The 20555-nt window shown below is 46.6% G+C and overlaps 1 protein-coding gene across 2 annotated transcripts; it reads left to right on the forward strand.

The window, feature by feature from the left end:
- The first annotated feature begins 926 nt into the window (after positions 1–926).
- On the forward strand, positions 927–18145 carry TTPAL (alpha tocopherol transfer protein like). Of its 2 annotated transcripts, XM_030843491.2 has the most exons (5): positions 927–1034; positions 6285–6744; positions 9834–10027; positions 11190–11300; positions 13436–18145. In XM_030843491.2, the coding sequence occupies exons 2-5, from the start codon at positions 6300–6302 to the stop codon at positions 13712–13714; spliced, it is 1029 nt and encodes a 342-aa protein (XP_030699351.2). In that variant the 5' UTR covers positions 927–1034; positions 6285–6299; the 3' UTR covers positions 13715–18145. The 2 variants fall into 2 exon arrangements, with proteins under 2 accessions (XP_030699351.2, XP_069899783.1); XM_070043682.1 differs by lacking the exon at positions 11190–11300.
- The last annotated feature ends 2410 nt before the right edge of the window (positions 18146–20555 follow it).

The raw sequence follows: 20555 nt of genomic DNA on the forward strand, positions 1-20555 counted from the left end.
GAAACTGTCATGTTCCTCTGGCCCACCTATGTCAGTTCCCATCTCCCTGCAACTCCTCTTGCCCCAAGGGTAGGGAAAGGAACAGATTGTTTAAGGTCATCTCCTGGATACTCCTTTGGGCTGTTGAGTCCTCCTGGACCACACAATTTCTCTCTAGAAATGGTTTAGTGTCTTTACCAAGACATTAGTATTACTCTGCTTGAAAGCGGGGCCTCAAGATCGTCTCAAAGTTGTAGCTGCACAAAATATATGGGTGGGGTGGGGCGGGGGGGGGGTTGTGCTGGGGGTTTTAATGGACTGGAGGCGGGCGCTAGTAAAGCCTTTTTCAAACTACCACTTTCTGAAAAGGACTTCATGAACCCCAAAGCAGGAAACAATTATTGAATCAATATTCCAGAGCAAGAATCATGTTACAGATGAGGAAACTAAGGCCCAAGGAGGAATGGGGACTTGCTCAAAGTCACTTGGCTAAAGACAGACAGATGTCCCCTGAATTGGAATCTTACCCTTTGGAGCAGCCAGCCCTGGTGGCAGCTCTGGTGGGGAGAATTGTGGAATGCTAATCCCAAGGTCTAGGTTTGAAACTCTATACTTCATTGATTGCGTTTCCCTTTCATAAAATAGTAGGATTCCATTTGAGGATTTAATGAGATGATGGATGTAAAACACCAGGTACATAGTTAATATGTTCTCGGAAAACAGCAGTTTCTTCCCTTCCTTCTCTGGGCCTCAGCTTCCTCATCTATACCAGCTCAACCTGGTCGTGCTCCCTGTGCCTCCCAGCCACGCTCTTCCCAGGCTCAGGTCCCACCGCGCCATCCCGGCCGCCAGGTGGGGACCGAAGGCCGGCACTGCGAGGAGATGTCGCACATGCGCACTCGCGGGCGGTGCCCCGCCTTCCAACGCTCTGCGTACGTCACTTCCGGCGCGAGCGGCCGGGCCGGCCGGGTGGGGAGTGCGGGTCGGTTCTGTGCGCGCTGCCGGACGAGGCTCCCGCCGCCGATTGACCCGCGCTCCGCCCCGTAGCCGGGCCGGTGAGTGCCCGCGAGCCGGTGTGCCCCGGGGGCCAGGGAGAGGGACCCTTGAGAGGGAGGGACGACCGGAAGTGGGGCATCCGAGAGAGACCCCAGGAAATGGGGACACCTGGGGAAGGGGTGACAGCCGGAAGTGGGGGCCTCGGAAGGTGTCGACGGGACGTGGGGTCTCTGGGGCTTCAGGAACGGTGATTCCTGACCTCTTCTTGGGGTAGGACGGGAAGGAAGGTGATGCTTAAAAAAATGATAGGCTCCAGGTGGGGAAGATTCCCCGGCTTGACCCTAACAAATGGTGTTTGCACCCATCTGTGTGCCCACCCATCAATTCATTTACCAGACTGTGACTGGGTCCTGCTCTGTGGTTGATACTGCCAAGGCCCTGGAGATTAAACAGGAAGCTCTAGGTGCAGCGTAGAGCCCAGTGTGGGGCTAGATACATCCTTGCTCTGCCTCACTAGGTGTGTACCCTTGGGCCCTTATCCTCACATCATCCGCTAGTATTTACAGAGTACCATCATGGGCCAGGCACTGGGGATAGCAGTGAACGCGGCAGGCAAGTTGTCTGCCCCCATGGAATTTACATTCTAGTGGGCAGTTTCCCCCTTTGTAAACTAGGAACAGAATTAGTGCCCTCACCAAATATTGTGAAGATTAAACAAGAGATGGATGTAAAGTGCTTATCACAGTACTTGATACATGGTAAAATGCTCAAGTACATATTATCTCTTTTCATCATTCCACTATGAGTTAAATTTCATAAGGCAAAGAATTATATTGTTCATTGTTGTGTGCCCAGCACCTGTAAGCACAGTGCCTGCCACAGGTGATCAGTAATTCTTTGATAAATGAATGGATGGGTGAAACTGGCTTGGAGGAATTTCAGGTAAACACACAAGACACTGACCTGCATTTTCTGAAAGAGATGTAGGAACCCAGTGCTGTGGAAAACGGGAGAGAGTCACCCTGGGGGAGTCAAGGAAGGCTTCGTAGAGGAGGTGACATTGAAGCTGGGCCTGGAAGGTGATGAGTTGTCTGGTTGAGAACAAATGAGGCAAGGAAATTCCAGGCAGAGGTATCAGAAATGCATGAGGTGTTCCAAGAATGGTGGGTCATTAGTTTGCTTTGGCTGACATTTCATGTGCATTGAGAGGGGGAAAGGTGGGAGACAGGCTGGAGAGGGACGTTGAGGCTAGGCCTGTAGTCCGTGGATGCTACAGTCTGTCTTCTGGCTAATTACTCGATTGGGATTACAGGCATCTGTTGGTGACTGCCAGGAAAACAGAGCCCAGGGTGGGTCTTGTGAACCATGATTGTTGATCTATTCCTCACTCAGCGTACCTCCCGCCAAGCAGATGAAACTCATCCAACAAATATTTATGGAGCACAGACTGTGTCTGACACTCTCTTAAGTGCTGGGTGGGTTTAAGGTAATGAACAAGACAGATGTGGATGTTGTGCTCAAATTGCCTACAGTCGCAACAGAGAAGCGCTATGCGGAAGAGCTCCTGCAGGGGTGAGGGGAGCTCCTAACCTGGCCCGGAGTCAGAGAAGGCTTCCCGCTTTAAGCACCATCATCCCTCACCTGGATTATTGCAGTAGCTTCTAAATGGTCTCTTTGCCTCTGTTCTCATTCTCTTACAGTCCATTCTCAAGATATCCCAGTGATCTTTTTGAAATCTGAATCCGATCATGTCAGTCTACTCAAAACCCTCCTTGACTCCCACTGAAGTCAGAGTAACTATGCTCTTACTGGCCTACAAAGCCCAGTACCAACTGGGTCCCCAGTTCCTCTCTCAATTCATCTGCCAGTATTGTCCACCTTGCGCATTTGGCTCTTGCCATACTGGCCTCCTCCCTGTTCCTTGAAAAAGCCAGGCATGGTCCTGCCTCAGGCTTTGCACTTTTTCTTCCCCCAGAATGGCTTGCTCCCTCATCTTCATCTTCTCACACATGTCACTTGGGTGAGGACTTCCCTGATCACGGTACTTAAAATTGCAAGTCCTATCCCCAGGTACTTGCAACCCCCTTGCCTCTTTTATTTCTCTCCATAGCACTTATTATCTTCTAGTAATTGCCCCCAGGGCCTGGACGAGGGCCTGGTACCTACCAAGTGCTCAATATTTGTTGAATAAATGAAGTAGCATCTAATGGGCACCGAAGGGTGAATTGGTATTGGGCAGAAGCACTGGAGGATGAGCATGCTAGGCAGAGGAAACAGGATGTGCAGAGGATAAGAAAACCACCTTTGGGAGGAAGTGAAAGAAGCTGGGTGAGGCTGGAGGTTAGAACACAAGGAACAGAGTGTGCAGACCTAAGATTTAGAGGGGGTGACCTGGTCACTGTGGCTGCCGTGGCCTGTGCAGAGACCCCAAGATGGTTCCTGCCTTCCTTGTTGAGTTCCGAGTGGGGGACCAGTGACAGCCCATGGACAAGAGCTTGGGCTTTGGAACTGGGCAGCCCTGCTGCAACCTTATTCCTGAAATATCTAAGGCAGCTGTGTTATTTTGTTTTGTTTGTTTTGTTTTTTCCTTTAATAGGTGTGTTAGTTCAGACCTTCCAAGAAGCAGACACTAGGATGAGATTAGACATGCAAGAAATTTAATGGCAGCAACACATAAAAGGGAGGGGAACTGGAGAAATCAGGGAGAGCTTCTGATAGCGATTTGAGGCCAGTCCCTGTGCCGGAGGTTTGGGCAGGAAGTCTTGGACTGCACTGTGGTTCCAGAAAAGATTCGGCCAGGCAGATAGGGAGTCCTTGAGGCCTGTTCAAGGAGTCCTACGTTTCACTCAGTCATTGGCCAGGGACAGTCTGTGGAAAGTGTGCATCCACTGGGTGGTGGATCCGGAGGGACAGCAGCTGGGGACACCCATCAGTTATGTTCCACCCCGACAGGAGATCTGATCAGTTTCACAGCCGCCATGCTAAGTCACATGTGGATATGGTAAAAAATTTAACAGTACAGTAAAGAGTCTCTTTCTCTCTCCTTAAATGTCCAGTGTCTAGTTCTGTTCCCTAGAGGGAACCATGGTTAACAGTTTTCTTGTACTTCCTTCCAGAAATTTCAGGTGCATTCACAAGTATATATGCATATATTTTTAAAATGTAAATGCAAGTCTTTTTTTTTTTAATTGGGGTATAGTTGCTTTACAATGTTGTGTTAGTTTCTGCTGTACAGTGAAGTGAATCAGCTATATGTATACATATATCCCCTGTTTTTTGGATTTCCTTCCCATTTAGGTCACCACAGAGCATTGAGTAGAGTTCCCTGTGCTAGGCAGCAGGTTCTCATTAGTTATCTGTTTTATGCATATTAGTGTATATATGTCAATCCCAATATTCCAATTCATCCCACCCCCCCACCTTGGTTTCCATATGTTTGTTCCCTATGTCTGTGTTGCTATTTCTGCCTTGCAAACAGGTTCATCTGTGCCATTTTTCTAGATTCCACATATATGCATTAATAAACAATATTTGTTTTTCTCTTTCTGACTTACTTCTCTCTGTATGACAGTCTCTAGGTCCATCCACGGCTCTACAAATGACCCAATTTCGTTCCTTTTCATGGCTGAGTAATATTCCATTGTATATATTTACCACATCTCCTTTATCCATTCATTTGTCGATGGGCATTTAGGTTGCTTCCATGACCTGGCTATTGCAAGTGATGCTGCAATGAACTTTGGGGTGCAGGTGTCTTTTTGAATTATGGTTTTCTCAGGGTATGTACCCAACAGTGGGATTGCTGGGTCATATGGTAATTCTATTTTTAGGTTTTTTAAGGAACCTCCATACTGTTCTCCATAGTGGCTGTATCAATTTACATTCCTACCAACAGTGCAAGAGGATTCCCTTTTCTCCACAGCCTCTCCAGCATTTATTGTTTTTTGTAGATTTTTTGATGATGGCCATTCTGACTGGTATGAGGTGATACTTCATTGTAGTTTTGATTTGCATTTCTCTAATAATTAGTGATGTTGACCATCTTATGTGCCTCTTCGCCATCTGTATGTCATCTTTGGAGAAATGTCTATTTAGGTCTTCTGCCCATTTTTTGATTGGGTTGTTTGTTCTTTTGATATTGAGCTGCATGAGCTGTTTGTATATTTTGGAGATTAATCCCTTGTCCATTGCTTCATTTGCAAATACTTTCTCCCATTCTGAGGGTTGTCTTTTCGTCTTGTTTATGGCTTCCTTTAAATGCAGGTCTTTTTTTCACACTTTTCTGCAACTGCTTTCTTTTTCCTTAACGTGTCAATTCATAAAGATCTGCCTAATTCCTTTTCACGACTGAATAGTATTCCACTCATATGGTAATATTATTTAACCAGTCTCCAGCTGGGTGATGTAGGTAGTATTTCCAGTCTTTTGCCATTATAATCAATACTTGTAACAATCATCCTGGTGTGCATATTTTGCACACACATACAAGTACATGTCCTAGAAATGGAATGCTGGGCCAAAGGTATGTGTTTTTTTTTAACTGAAGTATAGTTGATTTACAATGTTTCAGGTTTACAGCAAAGTGATTCAGTTATACATATATATCTATTCTTTTTCAGATTCTTTTCCATTAACAGGGTATTATAAGATACTGAATATAGTTCCCTGTGTAGGTCCTTGTTGTTTATCTATATTATAAACAGTAGTGTGTATCTGTTAATCCCAAATTCCTAATTTATCCCTCCCCCTCTTCCTTTGGTAACCGTAAATTTGTTTTCTGTCTGTGAGTCTATTTCTGTTTTGTAAATAAGTTCATCTGTATCACTGTTTTAGATTCCACATACAAGTGATATCATATGATACTTGTAAGGGTATGTGGTTTGAAATCTTCATAGATATTGACAAACTACCCTATGTCAATTTATTCTCCCACCAACAGCAAGCATACCAGAGGACCTGTTTTGCATTTTTGCTAATCTGAATTTCAAAGGTGTTTTAGTTTGCATTTCTTTAATTACAAGTCAGGTTGAGCACCTGTTCATACCTCTGTGAGCAAGGCCAGTGTGTTTGATAAGGGGTGTGTGCATCCTGCTCTAGCTGCCTGGGTTCCTCTGCGGAGATTCTTCCTTCATGCCGTCTGGGGCTGGGCTTGGGCACGTGGTTCAGATACTCCTCCAGTCAAGAACCACTGCTCTGAGGTTCTTGGCTTGACAAAAATCGTCTCTGCCCCCCTCCCTCGTGCTGCTCTCTGATTTGGAATGAGCGGTGCTGGGCTTTCTCCACATCACGCAGGGCTTCTGTTTTTGCAGGGATCCTGGGAGCTAATGTCAGAAGAAAGTGACTCTCTGAGAACCAGCCCTTCCGCGGCCTCACTTTCGGAAAGTGAGCTGCCGCCGCCCCTCGCACGCACCGGCTATGTGTGCTCGCTGACCGAGGACCTGGTGGCCAAAGCCAGGGAGGAACTGCAGGAGAAGCCAGAATGGAGGCTCCGCGATGTCCAGGCCCTCCGGGACATGGTGCGCAAGGAGTGCCCGAACCTGAGCACCTCCCTCGAGGACGCCTTCCTGCTGCGCTTCCTCCGAGCCCGCAAGTTTGACTACGACCGGGCCCTCCAGCTCCTGATCAACTACCACAGCTGCCGGAGAAGCTGGCCCGAAGTCTTCAACAACCTGCGGCCCTCGGCCTTGAAAGAGGTCCTGGCTTCCGGATTCCTCACTGTACTGCCCCACACCGACCCCAGGGGCTGCCACATCCTCTGCCTCCGTCCAGGTACCACCCTCACCGTCTCTGGGGGTGGGGCGTGGGTACAGCTTGGGATGCGTCTGCTCAGCGCCCTCTCTCTCTTTCTTATTCCCTTTTGTCCCCTCCTTGCCTTAGTCAGGGCTCTTTTATATATATATATATATATATATATATATATATATATATATATATATATGTACACACACACGTATATATATTTATTTGGTTGTGGGTCTTAGTTGCAGCGCGGGCTCCTTAGTTGTGGCATGCAAACTCTTATTTGCGTCATGCATGTGGGATCTAGTTCCCTGACCAGGGATCGAACCCAGGCCCCCTGCATTGGGAGCATGGAGTCTTATCTACTGAGCCACCAGGGAAGTCCCAGTCAAGTCTCTTTTGATCGAAAGAGAACAAAACCCTGCTCTACCGGCTTAAGACAAAAGGAGAATTTAGTCTAAGGAGATGGAAGCACAGCACCAGAGATCTGAAGGAACACGGCTCTTGCCGGGCCCAGGAGCCAAGACCCAGAATCCAATTCATTCCCCCATCAGGAACTAAGCCCGCCATTCTCCCTGTCTCTGCTTCTGACTGTCTGTCAGTCTGTGTGTCTCTCTGGACCACATCTCTGCTGCCCTTTGCACATCTTCCTCACACTTCTGTCCGTGGACTGGCTTCTGCTCCCTCAGTACACCCCTCAGCTCCCAGGTTTACCTGGCCACCCAACTAAGTTCTTTCAATGCAAATTCCAGATTTCTAGGGTTGGGAATCTGGTGGGCTGAGAAAGCGACTCTGGTCATCGTGTACAAGCGGGGCTGCCAGGACACCCCCCCTCAGCTCCCACCCTTTCACTCCTTCGTGAGCACGTGAGATACAGATATCAGTGAAAGGGTCTGGGCTGGGCAGATGCCTGGAAAGGTATCTGCCTACCACGTGCCTCCTCTGTCCTCTCCGCCCTCCCTCTGCTTTGTTAAGCCCTTGAAAGTATTCACTTTAGATTCACTTTCAGATCTCAGCACTGCATGATGGTAATCGGGACACCTGGCATTTCTTTGGCACAGTAGTTTTCAACAGAGGCACCTCCCCCTGCCCAGAAGCATTTAGAAATGCGTGGGAACATTTTTTTGGTTGACACAACGACCGAGGTGTCCTAGAACTCAAGCCTTCTGATTCTTCGTCCTCTTCTCCTCCCTGACACCAAATGCATTATAAACTCTGGAGAGTTCTCCACTCTGCCCCCAACCTCAACATTTTCCATCAGAGCAGAACTGAAAAGAAAATGTGAAAGTAAGATTGCTGTGTTCTTCTTCCCAAGCACGCTGGGAACATGAGAACGTGCTGACTGCCCTTTCTGCTCATGCATACAAATGCCTCTGGAAACTGATGCGAGTGGAAGCGGCAGGGCACCTTCCTCTGCCTGCAGGCCCCACGTTGCCACTTCCTTTAGTCCTTTACCAAACCCTTTTGGTAGACTAAACCACATTCTCTTGAGCCATTACTGTGTACCAGGCACAGTGTTAACTGCTTTGCCTGCCGTTTTCGGTGCTTTCCAAAATGAGGGGCATTCATTTTAAAATAAGCAATGCGGTGGAGACGTCAGGGCACCAAGAAACCTAGGAACCAGTCAGCGAGAGTTTCTGTTCCTCCTCTGTGCTCACCTCATACGAATAAACGGAAACAGTCAGATATTACCACACTGGTTTCACCCCTTTGCTTGTGTGGTTTGAACTCTTTGCTCGTGTGATGGATTTTTTTCCCCATATGTCTGCAGCAGGTCTGGATCCCTCCCCACCGACTCCACATTTTAGCAGGAGGCAGATACAGATTTTGTTCTTAACTAGGTATTGGCTTTGCCTTTTTATAAGCTCTTTTGAGACATATGTGATTGAAAAGGATGATAGCCAGTTACGTAGAAGCAGGTTCAATTGGCAGCAACATCAAACAACAAGCTGGCATAATTTTTGGACAAAGGTTTTTTCATAGGAATTTTGCACATATCACAAATCCCATTGGTGGCAATCCTGTGGAGTTTTTTTCTTCTTTTAATATTTATTTATTTATTTATTTGGTTGCACTGGGTCTTAGTTGTGGCATGTGAACTCTTAGTTGCGGCATGCATGTGGGATCTAGTTCCCTGACAAAGGATCGAGCCTGGGCCCCCTGCATTGGGAGCGCAGAGTCTTAACCACTGCGCCACCAGGGAAGTCCCCCTGTGGAGTTTCACCTTTGTAAGAAAGAGACACTGAGATGTTAGTGGGATTTTCTTGAGAATAGTGGTTAACACTCAAAAGTTGTCCTTTTCATCTTTTCCCCAAAGAGAGAAAGACTCCTCGATCATATGGGGAACATTAAAGGAGCATCCAGCCTGGAAAGGGGGATTTGCTCAGACAACAGCATTGGAAGGCCATCTCCACCTCTGCTGTCCTCAGTCTGGGCTTCATTCTCAGACCAGCTCTTGCCTCATGGGGTCCCTGAGTCTCAGGCTCCCAGCCTCACCACTACAAGAAAGAAGAGAGATCTTCTGTTTCCAAAGGGCCAAGGTCCCAGAATTGAGTCCCCATGGTTCTGCTTGACCTGGCTTGGATCACATGCTTGTGGCCAGGAGGTTATAATACCCGTATTGGCCAAGCCCAGCTTTGGACCCAGGAGTGAAGTCCGTTTACCCAAACTGTATGGCTAGCATGGGAAGGGGTAGTTCCCTAAGGAAAATCAGGGTGGTCTCATGAAGATAAGGGGACTTGTGATGGCAGAAGGTGCAGATGTCCATGAAGCCAGTATTGTTATCCTATTCTATGTATGGGATAATATGTAGGCCCATGGTGAGAAGGTAACTTGCCCAAGGTCACACAACTAGTAAGATTCAAACCCCCGCATGTGTCTGACTTCAGAACTCACTGTTTCATCCTCACCACTCAATTGCATTTCCATTTCAGAATGTGCTGCTATGTTTGGAGTTAAGAAACATCAGCTACCACTTAGAGATCTAAATAGTCATGCCAGTAGAATTCTATCTTTTCCATTTTTAAACAATAGTTTTAGGAAGGAGATAAATCGTAGCCTGTCTGATTAGTTGTTTGTGTTCATTTCTGTAACATACTGTCCATCTCTTATGACCTTAGACAGATGGATCCCGAGCAACTATCCAATTACCGAAAATATCCGAGCCATATACCTGACGTTAGAAAAACTCATTCAGTCTGAAGAAACCCAGGTGAATGGAATTGTAATTCTTGCAGACTACAAAGGAGTGAGCTTATCAAAGGCATCTCATTTTGGCCCTTTTATAGCCAAAAAGGTGATTGGCATCCTTCAGGTATGGCCCCTGTGTGTCGTGTGCCTGTCCTGTCCTGTGGCTGTTTGGTTTCCCCAGGGCCCTGTCCACTTACCTCTAATTCCACCTGATACACAAACCCCACCTCCTCTCCACAGTCAGAACAATAGAAAAGCATTATGGGAAGAAACGTAAAAGTCCAATTCACCACTCATTCTCATCAGGGTCTCCAGTAGTTTCTAGGCAAGATCAGCTTTAGGGTAAGAGTCCAAAAAACAGAGAAATGCTCTCTGCTTTTTTTTTTTTTTGGTACAGAAGGCAGAGAAATTCTCAACAAACGAAACTGAGAAGGTTTCTGCTGAAGTGATGGAACCTCTCCTCCTTTCTGTGGGACCTGGGCATTGGGAGCCCTGTTGGGCTGTTTTGGTCAGATGCTTTCACACCTCATGTTCTGTGTTTCAGAACTCAAGTCTCTGGGAACCATAAAGTTCCTTACACACCAGTAGTGTGTGAAATGGTTTGCACATGCAAAGCACTTTTTTTAAAAAATTGAAGTATAGTTGATTTACAATATTATGTTAGTTTAAGGTGTACAGCACAATGATTCAGTATTTTTATAGATTATACTCCATTAAAAGTTATTACAAAATAATGGCTATAATTCCCTGTGCTGTGCAGTATATCCTCGTAGCTGCAAAGCACACTTACAGTCTTTATAACCCATTCAGTCCTTCAGGGAATCCTCTGAAATAGACAAGGCAAGAATTATCTTTCCTTGTTGAAAGGAAACCGAGACCTTCAGGATGTAGCCTGGCCTGCGCCTCCCAGCTCTCGCAGGTTGGAGCTTTGTTCTGACCCAGCCCGTGGGGTGCTGCCTCCCATGAGCTCTGGAGGTTCAGTGACACCACGATTCTCCTCAGTGGTGTGTTTGAGCCACTACTGCACACCAGACTGATTATTTAAGCCTTTAAATGTCACCTCTGGTCATTATCAGAAATGTGAATCCTGGCTTTGAGACAATACTTTGGCTTCCCTTAGCGTCCACTCTTCTTTGCAGATTCAGGTGTAAGGATAATTCATTTGGATCAGTGGTTTTCTAGTCCTGTATGATGATCTGGGGCACAAAAAAAAGTTCCCAGGCTGTGGTAATGGACAGTTTCCAGATGCTCCACAGGTTCTAACACCCCCTTCCCTTCCCCCACAGGATGGTTTCCCCATTCGGATAAAAGCAGTCCATGTAGTGAACGAACCTCGAATATTTAAAGGCATTTTTGCCATCATAAAACCGTTTCTGAAGGAGAAAATAGCAAACAGAGTAAGTGATGATCCTATCGACTTAAGATACTTCAATTTTTTTTTAATGCTGCCTTTTTTGTGACATCTATAAATTTATTGTGATGACAGTAAACTTAGCGTATTATTCTTGCCCTGGGACTACTGATTTGGAAAGTGCAAGGTTACAGATAAAATAAATGAACACTCCTTTCTGTGAGGGGGAGATGAAATTAATGAGAATATAATATTTGCCAGTGGAGAGAGCAGAACTAGGATTGTTATAGTAGGAACGTCCCTGCTCTGTGATCATTTAGACTTTTTAATATCCTGGCCTGGGCATTGTGAACCAACATTGTGTTTTATGTGTAAGAGGACATGGCAAAGGGTAGTCACTGGGCAGGTAGTTAAAAAGAGTCATGTCAATTTCTTTTTTTTTTTTTTTAATACATTTATTTATTTTTGGCTGTGTTGGGTTTTCGTTGCTGTGCGCGGGCTCCTCATTGTGGTGGCTTCTCATGTTGCGGAGCACGGGCTTCAGTAGTTGTGGCACGCGGGCTCAGTAGTTGTGGCACATGGGCTTAGTTGCTCCACAGCATGTGGGATCTTCCCGGACCAGGGCTCGAACCCGTGTCCCCTGCATTGGCAGGCGGATTCTTAACTACTGCACCACCAGGGAAGCCCGGCAATTTCTTACTACAACTCCTTGGGCTTTAAAAATGCTATTTAAGCCTTTCCACTTACCTAAATTGTGGTCTTGCTCGTAGTTTGTGGAGTAATTCAAGGTTTATGAGATCTGTGAGTTTTTAGTTTAATTCTTATTTAAGAAAGGATAGATGTCACTTTCAAAGACAGTCTTCCTCTCTGACCCTGAAGAGCCACTTCTCTTTCAACTTTTCCCAGGATCACGATTGAAATGTGGTGGGTGGTATTTTTCTCCTTCTTTCCTAGGCCTGGGAACATGGTTCTGGTCACTCAAATATTCTTGAATTTTGTTCTCTTTTTCAAAGAGGAAACATATAGAGAATCTCAAGTGTGTAAGCGAGGGAACTTAAAATCCAGATCCAGATTCCCAGGCCCTTTCCCTGAAGATTTTAACTCATCAGTTCGGGGATGGTGCCCAGGATCTATGCTTTTAAAATCTCCTTAGGTGATTCTGATACATGGTTAGGTTTGAGAACCTCTGATTTAGTGGCCTCCCTACCTGGGTTTGAACCCATGTTGGTTCCTGGAGCTCCCATTTGGAACCTGCTTTTACCAGAGCAGCTTTGGAAGAGGTCTTTTACATCTGTGAAATGACCTTACTGGTGGCCCACAATCTTGTTCACTTGGTCCTTCGTATGTTCGTTCATTCACTCAAAAATATGTTTTGATCAACTACTCTGTGCAAGTATGTTCTCGATGAACAAAACAGACCAAAATCTCTGCCCCCAAAATCCCTCTCATTCTAGAAAGAGACACAGACGATGGATTACATATGCTATCTAGGATAAGGATGTGCTAAGTGCTATGGAGAAAAATAAAGCAGAGAACGGGGACGGTGGGTGCTGGAAGTGGGGAAGGGGTTGTAGCATTCAACAGGGTAGTTAGAAGTGGTGTCACTGAGAAGCTGGCGTTTGAGCAAAGACTTGAAAGCAATGAGGGAGTGAACCTTACAGTGATCTGGGGGACCCTGAGATGGGAGTGGCTTGGGGGAGCAGCAGGGGCAGGTGGTAGGAGTGGGAGGCAGAGGGGTAACAGGGGCCAGGTTGTGTGGGCCATCGTAGGGAGTCCGGCTTTTAGTCTGAGTAACGTGGAAACGGGAAGCTTGTACATATTAGAGGAGTGACTTGATCCGACGCATGTTGAAAAGTGTTTAGATCGTGGTGGGACAAGGGTGTGAACACAGAGACGAGTGAGGAAGCTGTTGTAGGAATCCAGGTAAGAAGGGATGGTGGCCTGGTACCATTAGGGTGGCAGGGAAGGGCTAGAATTCCGGATGCATTTCCTTATACCCCTTACCAGCCAGCAGGATATGGGGTGTAAGGAAAAGAGGATTAAGGATCCTCAAGCTTTTCGAGGAACTGGGTAGAGTTGGCATCAACTGTTCCTTTATTCATTCAACAGATATTCGTTTGAGCACCTCCTGAGTTACTGGTTAACCTAAGGACGTGTGTGCTTTCCTTTCATCCTCTGTAGTTTTTCCTTCATGGGTCTGACCTGAACTCTCTCCATTCAAACCTTCCAAGAAACATTCTCCCCAAGGAGTACGGGGGCACGGCCGGAGAGCTGGACATCACCGCCTGGAACGCGGCGCTGCTGGCCTCGGAGGAGGACTTTGTGAGGGAGTTCTGCCAACCTGGCCCTCCCTGCGACAGCATCCTGGGCCAGGCCTTGCCGCCCGAGGGGCTGAGCCCAGAGGCGCCGTGTGATGACTCCATGCGGGCTGTGAAATCACAGCTGTACTCCTGCTACTAGCCAGTCCCCTGTGAATGTCACCATCTTTAAAACCTTTTCTTCTTTCTTTGGAGAGGTCCAAGGAGAATTTGAGGAGCCATGGATTGTCTTACTCCTTGTAACAGAACTGCAGCGTGGAGGGAAAGCCTGTAGGGCTCTGAGGTACGCCGCGGGGTGAGGCTTTGGTTACTTGAATGACTCCTATGGAACACATGGAGAAAGCTCCCCCAGCGATTCCAAACGTTTGGAATCCCAGTGTGCAGCCCTTCATCTGAAGCCGTATCTGGTTTTGACACAGCTCAAAGCAAGAAAAATCAGGACCAAAGTTCACTCTGATCCCACGTTCTAAGAGAAAACAGCCTGATTGGCCAGTCAGCACACACCTATGAAACAGTTTGACCAAGGCTGCAAAGTGGCCACACGTGAGACAATGGGAGTTTGTGTTCTTCACATGAAGCCTAACTGCAGACCTCTGTGCTCATCAAGAAACTTGAAGTGTTAGTCCATCACTGGGTCTGGAAAGCACCTTCACTGAATCATGCGAGCACCCAGACCGAAGCAGCGCCTCCTGATCAACTTCAGGAGCCACGGACCTCACGGGCCTCTGGGATTCGTGGGTTGAATCTTGCAATAGAAAAAGTTTTCCCAAACCCATAAAGCCTTAGGTCTGGTTCTCAGTGGAATCATACATGATCCTAGATGTATGTGATTTGACTCAACCTAAAAGACTGGATGCCAGGCCTGTGTAGCTAAAAGAACTCTGGGGGCTTCCCTGGTGGTGCAGTGGTTAAGAATCCGCCTGCCAATGCAGGGGACACGGGTTCGAGCCCTGGTCCAGGAAGATCCCACATGCCGCGGAGCAGCTAAGCCCGTGTGCCACAGCTACTGAAGCTGCGCTCAAGACCCCGCGAGCCACAACTACTGAGCCCGCGTGCCACAACTACTGAAGCGCACACGCCTAGAGCCCGTGCTCTGCAACAAGAGAAGCCACCGCATTGAGAAGCCCGTGCACTGCAACGAGGAGTAGCCCCTGCTAGCCACAATTAGAGAAAGTCCACGTGCAGCAACGAAGACCCAACGCAGTCAAAAATAAATAAATTTATTTTAAAAAATAAAATAAAAGAATTCTGGCCTAAGAATTAAGAGACCTGGGCCTCAGCTTTCTCATCTGTAAAATGAGGCTGAATGAAGTGATCCTGAGGGCCCTTTTGGCTACTACCGAGGTTCTGGGATTTGGTTTAGTGATTGATTGAACGTTAGACGTCAGTTTTCTGCCTAGAAAGAGGACTCTCTAGATACCAGTGGTTGGATCCTGTTTTTCTTAGTACGCCTGGGCCTTTCCAAGAGGGAGGCGTCATTTTTTGGCCCTGCCTTTAAAGAAACAGTGGACTGAGCAATCCCCATTTTCTTTTCATGGTGAGGGTTAAACTTGAAAAGGATGGCCTTTGTGAGGGCAGGTGAGATGCCCAGAATCTTGGATGAATTCCTGCCATTCCTGAGACTCGGGGGTATATTTTAAACCTGGCAACGGTGAATGGTTAACTTCCTTGGGATTCTTAGATTTTGGCTTCTGGAAATGAACGCAGGGGCAAGTTATTCTGGGACCTCCACCCTCACCCCCTGCCACCCCAGCCCACTTGAGTTTCTCTCTCGTGTTCAGCCAGACTGAATGCTAGTTCTGCATTTCAGCACTTTAGACCCTTTCTGTCAAGAATTTAGCCTTAGCCCACGCATCAAATTAAGTGGATCATCTGACAGCTTTTGACCTATTTCCCTTCATATTCATTCCATGCAAATGGTGGTGTTAAAAAGTGACAAGTGGGACTTCCCCTTCCCTGGCGGTCCAGTGGTTAAGACTCCACGCTTCCAGTGCAGGGGGCACTGGTTAGATCCCTGGTCGGGGACCTAAGATCCCATATGCTGCGTGGTGTGACCAAAAAAAAAAAAAAAGTGACAAGTACCACACGTTGTGTGTGTACCTTCTCCGTGCATCTGTTAGAGCAGCAGGCAAGGTGGATGGCTCAGTTAGGATTAGAACAGTCCTCTGAAATTCAAAGGCCAGTCAGGTGTTAATAAGCTGTTCATCTCTCTAGCACTTTTAAAAATGTCTGGAGAAGTTGTTGGTGGAAATAACTTACCTCATTAGTGCCAGTTCTAGGGAGAATTCTTTTCACCATAGATGCTAACCCTGGATGTTCTAGGGACCTGGCTGAGAGGGAAATGTCAAAATGCATACCCCTGGCTGCCTGTAGTCCCATCTGACAATGACAGTGTGACCAGCATTGCTGGAAAGGTCTAAATAGGACAAGTGGGATGGCTATAGTAGAGGGTTCAGAACTCAACTGCCTGGATGGGAGAGTTGGTTAGAGGCTTTCTTAGGTCCCAAAGAGGATAGAGTGATTAAAAAACAAAACAAAAAGGTTAGACATGAATCGTTCAAGTTTCCAGGGTTTAAACTGTGCATTGCATTGCTGGCCAATTGCCTTCGTCTACATGTCTTAACTTAGGGATGACCAAGCTCACATAGAGAAATTTCTCAAAGACCAGGAAGGATGTTGCCCTTTTCCCAGGCCTTCCCAGTTGGATCAGGGAGCTGTTTCATTCAGCTTCTGAAAGGAGTCAGAGCCAAGGGTTATCTACCTTCTGGAGCTGCTGTGTTTTATGTTGGCTCCAGAGAGATCAAATGGTTTGGGCACCTCAGGAGGTTTGAACCAAGCTGTGAAACCAGGACCTCCCTGGGTGGAGAACACGGTGGTCTCCACATGGCTTCACCAGGCGTCTGTGTGAAGTTGCCCCAGGCAGGGCAGGGGAATGACCACAGGCGCATGCTGGGAGCTTCACTCAGCAGTGAGGGCACAGCGATGGAGCAAGTAGTTGAACACCTGGAGAACTGTGAGTGTTCTCCTTCACGGAAAAGTTCTGATCCATTTCACAAACACCTGAAAATGAACTTTTCCCGCAATTCCAGGTAGCATGGCATAGGTAAGGGAAAGGAATAGTAAACCAGGAGACCCGAGTTCCAGCTTTACTTTGCCACGTGGCCTCAGATCAGCCACCAAACATCCCTGGATCGTCACACGATAAGGGTGTCTACACTCGGAGCTCTGAACCCTCTGTTCCTGGCATGAGAGGCTTTGTTCTTTTTTTCCCTGCATCTGGGTGATTCTTTAGGAAATTTAGGACTGAATGAACTGACCCTAAAGCTTCCAAATGAATCTGTAAGCTTGAGAAATTTGGGGGGGGGGGTGCATGTTCTTCCTCTCTTCTACATAGAATTCTGGAAAATTGTGCCTCTTCCTGGAATCCTGTTCTACCTTCACAGCCAGAGACTGGAAGAAATCTACAGAAATAGCCCTAAGTGCAACCCTGGCTTCCCCTCAAGAGTTTATTTGCTCTTGGCAAAGGTGGCTTCAGTTCCCTAGTACTTCATCCCGCTTTCACAAGGAGCCGCCGGTCCTTAGAGGTTTACAGACACTTCAGTTCGCAAGATACTACATTTTTGCCAGAAATAGAGCCAGGGTAATAAGAGAGATTTTCCTGGAATTCCTATGAGATATTGAGCCTTTCAGAATTTTTCCTGAGTGGGCAGCTGCTTTAAATGCCATCTGATTCTCAGATCAGTCACGGGATTGCTTTTTCATTTGGGTAGCACCGCATTTTAAGGTGTTCCTTTGACACCTCTTCTTTCATTTAGGAAGTAAAATGTTCGCTAAGGTAATGATGTAAGTATGGCTGTCCCATGGCATGAGAGGTGTGGAGATAGCAAACGGAAACATATCGACTGTTCAGGAAAGATGTCAGTTCTGGTCATCCTTTTCGGTATTGGGATCTGTGAATTTTGTTAATCTCAAGTAAATTCCCTTCTGCTCTCCTCACTCAGAAACGGTTTGCTTGAAATACAAGTATTAAACAACATCAGATACAAGTATTAAACAACAATAAATATTCTTCCTTTATAGAGCTTGCTCCATGGGAAGGCCCAGGGTGATTTGTGGATGGAGATGCTAGTGACCTTTTTTCCTCTTTGCCAATTAGCTGCTTTTCCTTTCATTTTACAGGGCGCCATGTTTAGTTGGGCAGTTAAGTAGCTGCCATTGGGATTCTTGTGGATATGCCTCGGCCTCTTGGTATATCAGCTGGGAACCCGTTACAAGTGAAATACTTGAAAATTCTCTGGGGCCAAGAGCCTCTGACACCACTCTGAAGGGGTGAGAGGTGGACTAATTTTGTGACCAGACTGGGGCACCATTTTGGCCACTGGTCGCATTCCTCGCTTCAAACTGAAATTCAGTTTGGCTTCAAGTATAGGGACACATGGTGGTGGATACATCTACTTCAGTGTTTGTTTTGATCAAAAGTTTATTTTTCTAGTGCATTTTCTAAGTCAAAATGGTGAAAACGTAATTTTAGTATGCATGACTGGGTCTTAAATAAAAATCTCTGTAAGGTTGAGTGTGTGTGGAGTTCTTTTGTGACAGTGGCAGTTTGGGTAAAGGTTCTGAGGGTTTATTCTTCACGGTACACAGTGGCCTGGGCAGAGCCTCTTTCCTGGGGAGGCCAGCAGGGGCGCTGTGGCAGCACGTGCATTCTCTAGACCCTGGGCTGGCTGCCTCTGAAGATCGTGTGCAGTGAGAAGACACCAATGTCAAGAAAAGAGGTGGAGTTAGATGCCCACAGTGATAGATACGCAAGCTTTTCGTTTCACAAGGCCCAGGTATGCTTCCCAGACTGGCCTTGAACCCTGACAGCTAACGATTCCTGAGTGTGGGCTGGGTATCCATCGTGTTAAGCGCTTCACATACAAAATCTCATTGAATCTTCAAGCACCCTTAATGAAATAGTATTATTGCCCCTGTGGGGAAAGTGAGGCACAGAAAAGTTAAGCTAGCTTGCCCAAGGACACACAGCTAGTTAAGTAGCATTGGGATTCAAGGTCAGGCAGTGTGACTGCAGCTCACGATTTCCTCCTGATGGCTGGAGCCAGGCTGAGCAGTTAGTTAGCCCACAGACAGACCACAGAAAGAAGGAAGGTATTTTATCGTGAGAAAGTGTCAAGTTTAAAAACTGGCTTGTTTTCTGGCTTCTTAGAAAATATAAAGCAGAAGTTCTTAACCTCTGAGACCCAAGTTGTAACTGAACATTTTATTCTGGAAGCACCTGTAAGTAAACCCAATTCCTTGAGGGGTGACTAGGGTGTGGCTTCAACATCTCTGGTCCCATGCTGCTTAGCTGTTTCTCTAAGCTAATGGCTTCTTCTCTGCCCCCTATTCATCTCCCCAGAGGAGACAGAAGCTAGGTCCCCGTCTGTGTTGGGTCTGGTGTGTTGGTGATGGGTCAGTTGAGAAATACTCAGGATATCCATACACTTACTGTTGGCTTTTGATGATGCCAACAGTAAGTACTTACACTGCAACATACCAGCTCTTCAGGGCAGCCTTCTCTAAGGAACTTAGTCTGTTTCTCACATCTGGAAAGATGAAGCCAATGGCTCCAATCCTTTCTACCTCACAACAGTGTTAAAAGGATCAACTTAGGTACTTTACAAGCCACAGGAGTGATTTTCCATGTTATGAGTCAGCACTTCTGCTTTCTCTTGTAAAACACCTCTTAGTTTCCCCAGCACCCACTCCTCACAGTACTGGTTCAGCACTTCTATATAATCAGTGGCCCCAAATGTTTCATGTTATTGCATTTAAAGCTGGTGAGTAATAAAATCCTTTAGGGTACTACTTTTCTGGAAAAAAATTTTTTTTAACCAAATGTTCACTCTCTTATCTGATAAGGTGCCAGTACCTTGGGATACAGTGACCCAGTGAGGTAGCAGTTATTGCCTTTAGGGAGCTACTAGCTTTCCTTCATTAGTGATGCGTTTAGAGAGCCAGCTGGCTCCCCTACATGTCTCTAGGCAGTCTCTAGTTTATCTTGTCTCCTACATCCTTATGGGCCAAGGGAAATTGGGGTCTAATTGGAAAAAATCAAGCCCTGGGTTTGTTTCTCTGCTTTGCCTCTTACTAAGTACCTGTGGGCAAGACACTAACTTCTCTACACCTTGGTTTGATCTATAAAAGGGGGAGAACCATCAGCACCTTACAGGGCTGTAGATAATGTCTGTTCATTGCTTGGTACATGTTGCTATTTTGGGGTAGCTCTCATTTTTCTTCACCTGAGGCTATAGGCATCACGTGGCTTGAGTCATTCAGCAGTAATTAGGAGACCACTGAGTAGGCTGCCTGATTTGGGCTCCTAGCTAACAGGATGGATAGACAAACGCACAAGTGTAAAGAGATGAACAGCAGCTCCCATTAATAAGTGTAAGCCTGGCATCTGCCATCAATCCACAGAGATCAAATGCATGAGTCATATTACTGGATACTCATTTGAGCTTGACTGTGTAAAAAGAAAAATATAATCAAGCAGGACTTGGAGTGGACGAAGAAGCTCTCCTGGTTTAAATTAGGCCTCAGTCATGGTTTGGCCCAGAACATCAAAAAGCACTGAAAACCAGGTCTATGGCCGTTCTTTGGGAGTATCTTTGGTTGTCAAGAGTTTTATTTCCCATCCAACTGAGTACCTAGCAAGAGCAACCCAGACAGGGAAATCCAACAAGGGCCTGCCTATAAGCTTTCTCCCAGCTCTAGGCATGTAATTGGCAGCCACGATGTTGCCTTTGATGAATTCCTAGCGCACACTGCTGACCTCAAAGCCAGGGACCCCAATCTGCAACAGTGGGGGACAGAGAGGCCTGTTCATGGTGATAAGACACCAGGTGACTCTTCTGGAATGGGATAACACCATGAGGTCTGAGGATTCAATACTCCCTTGCTTTATAGTATAATCCTGGGCTTACCGAAAATACTGACAT

Source organism: Globicephala melas, chromosome 15, assembly GCF_963455315.2.
Source record: "Globicephala melas chromosome 15, mGloMel1.2, whole genome shotgun sequence".
Lineage (NCBI taxonomy): Eukaryota > Metazoa > Chordata > Mammalia > Artiodactyla > Delphinidae > Globicephala > Globicephala melas.

Coding starts and splice junctions, on each gene's coding strand:
- TTPAL (XM_030843491.2), top strand. CDS start 6,300: ATGTCAGAAGAAAGTGACTCTCTGAGAACCAGCCCTTCCGCGGCCTCA. Junction 6,745..9,833: donor CATCCTCTGCCTCCGTCCAG/GTACCACCCTCA, acceptor TTATGACCTTAG/ACAGATGGATCCCGAGCAAC. Junction 10,028..11,189: donor AGGTGATTGGCATCCTTCAG/GTATGGCCCCTG, acceptor CTTCCCCCACAG/GATGGTTTCCCCATTCGGAT.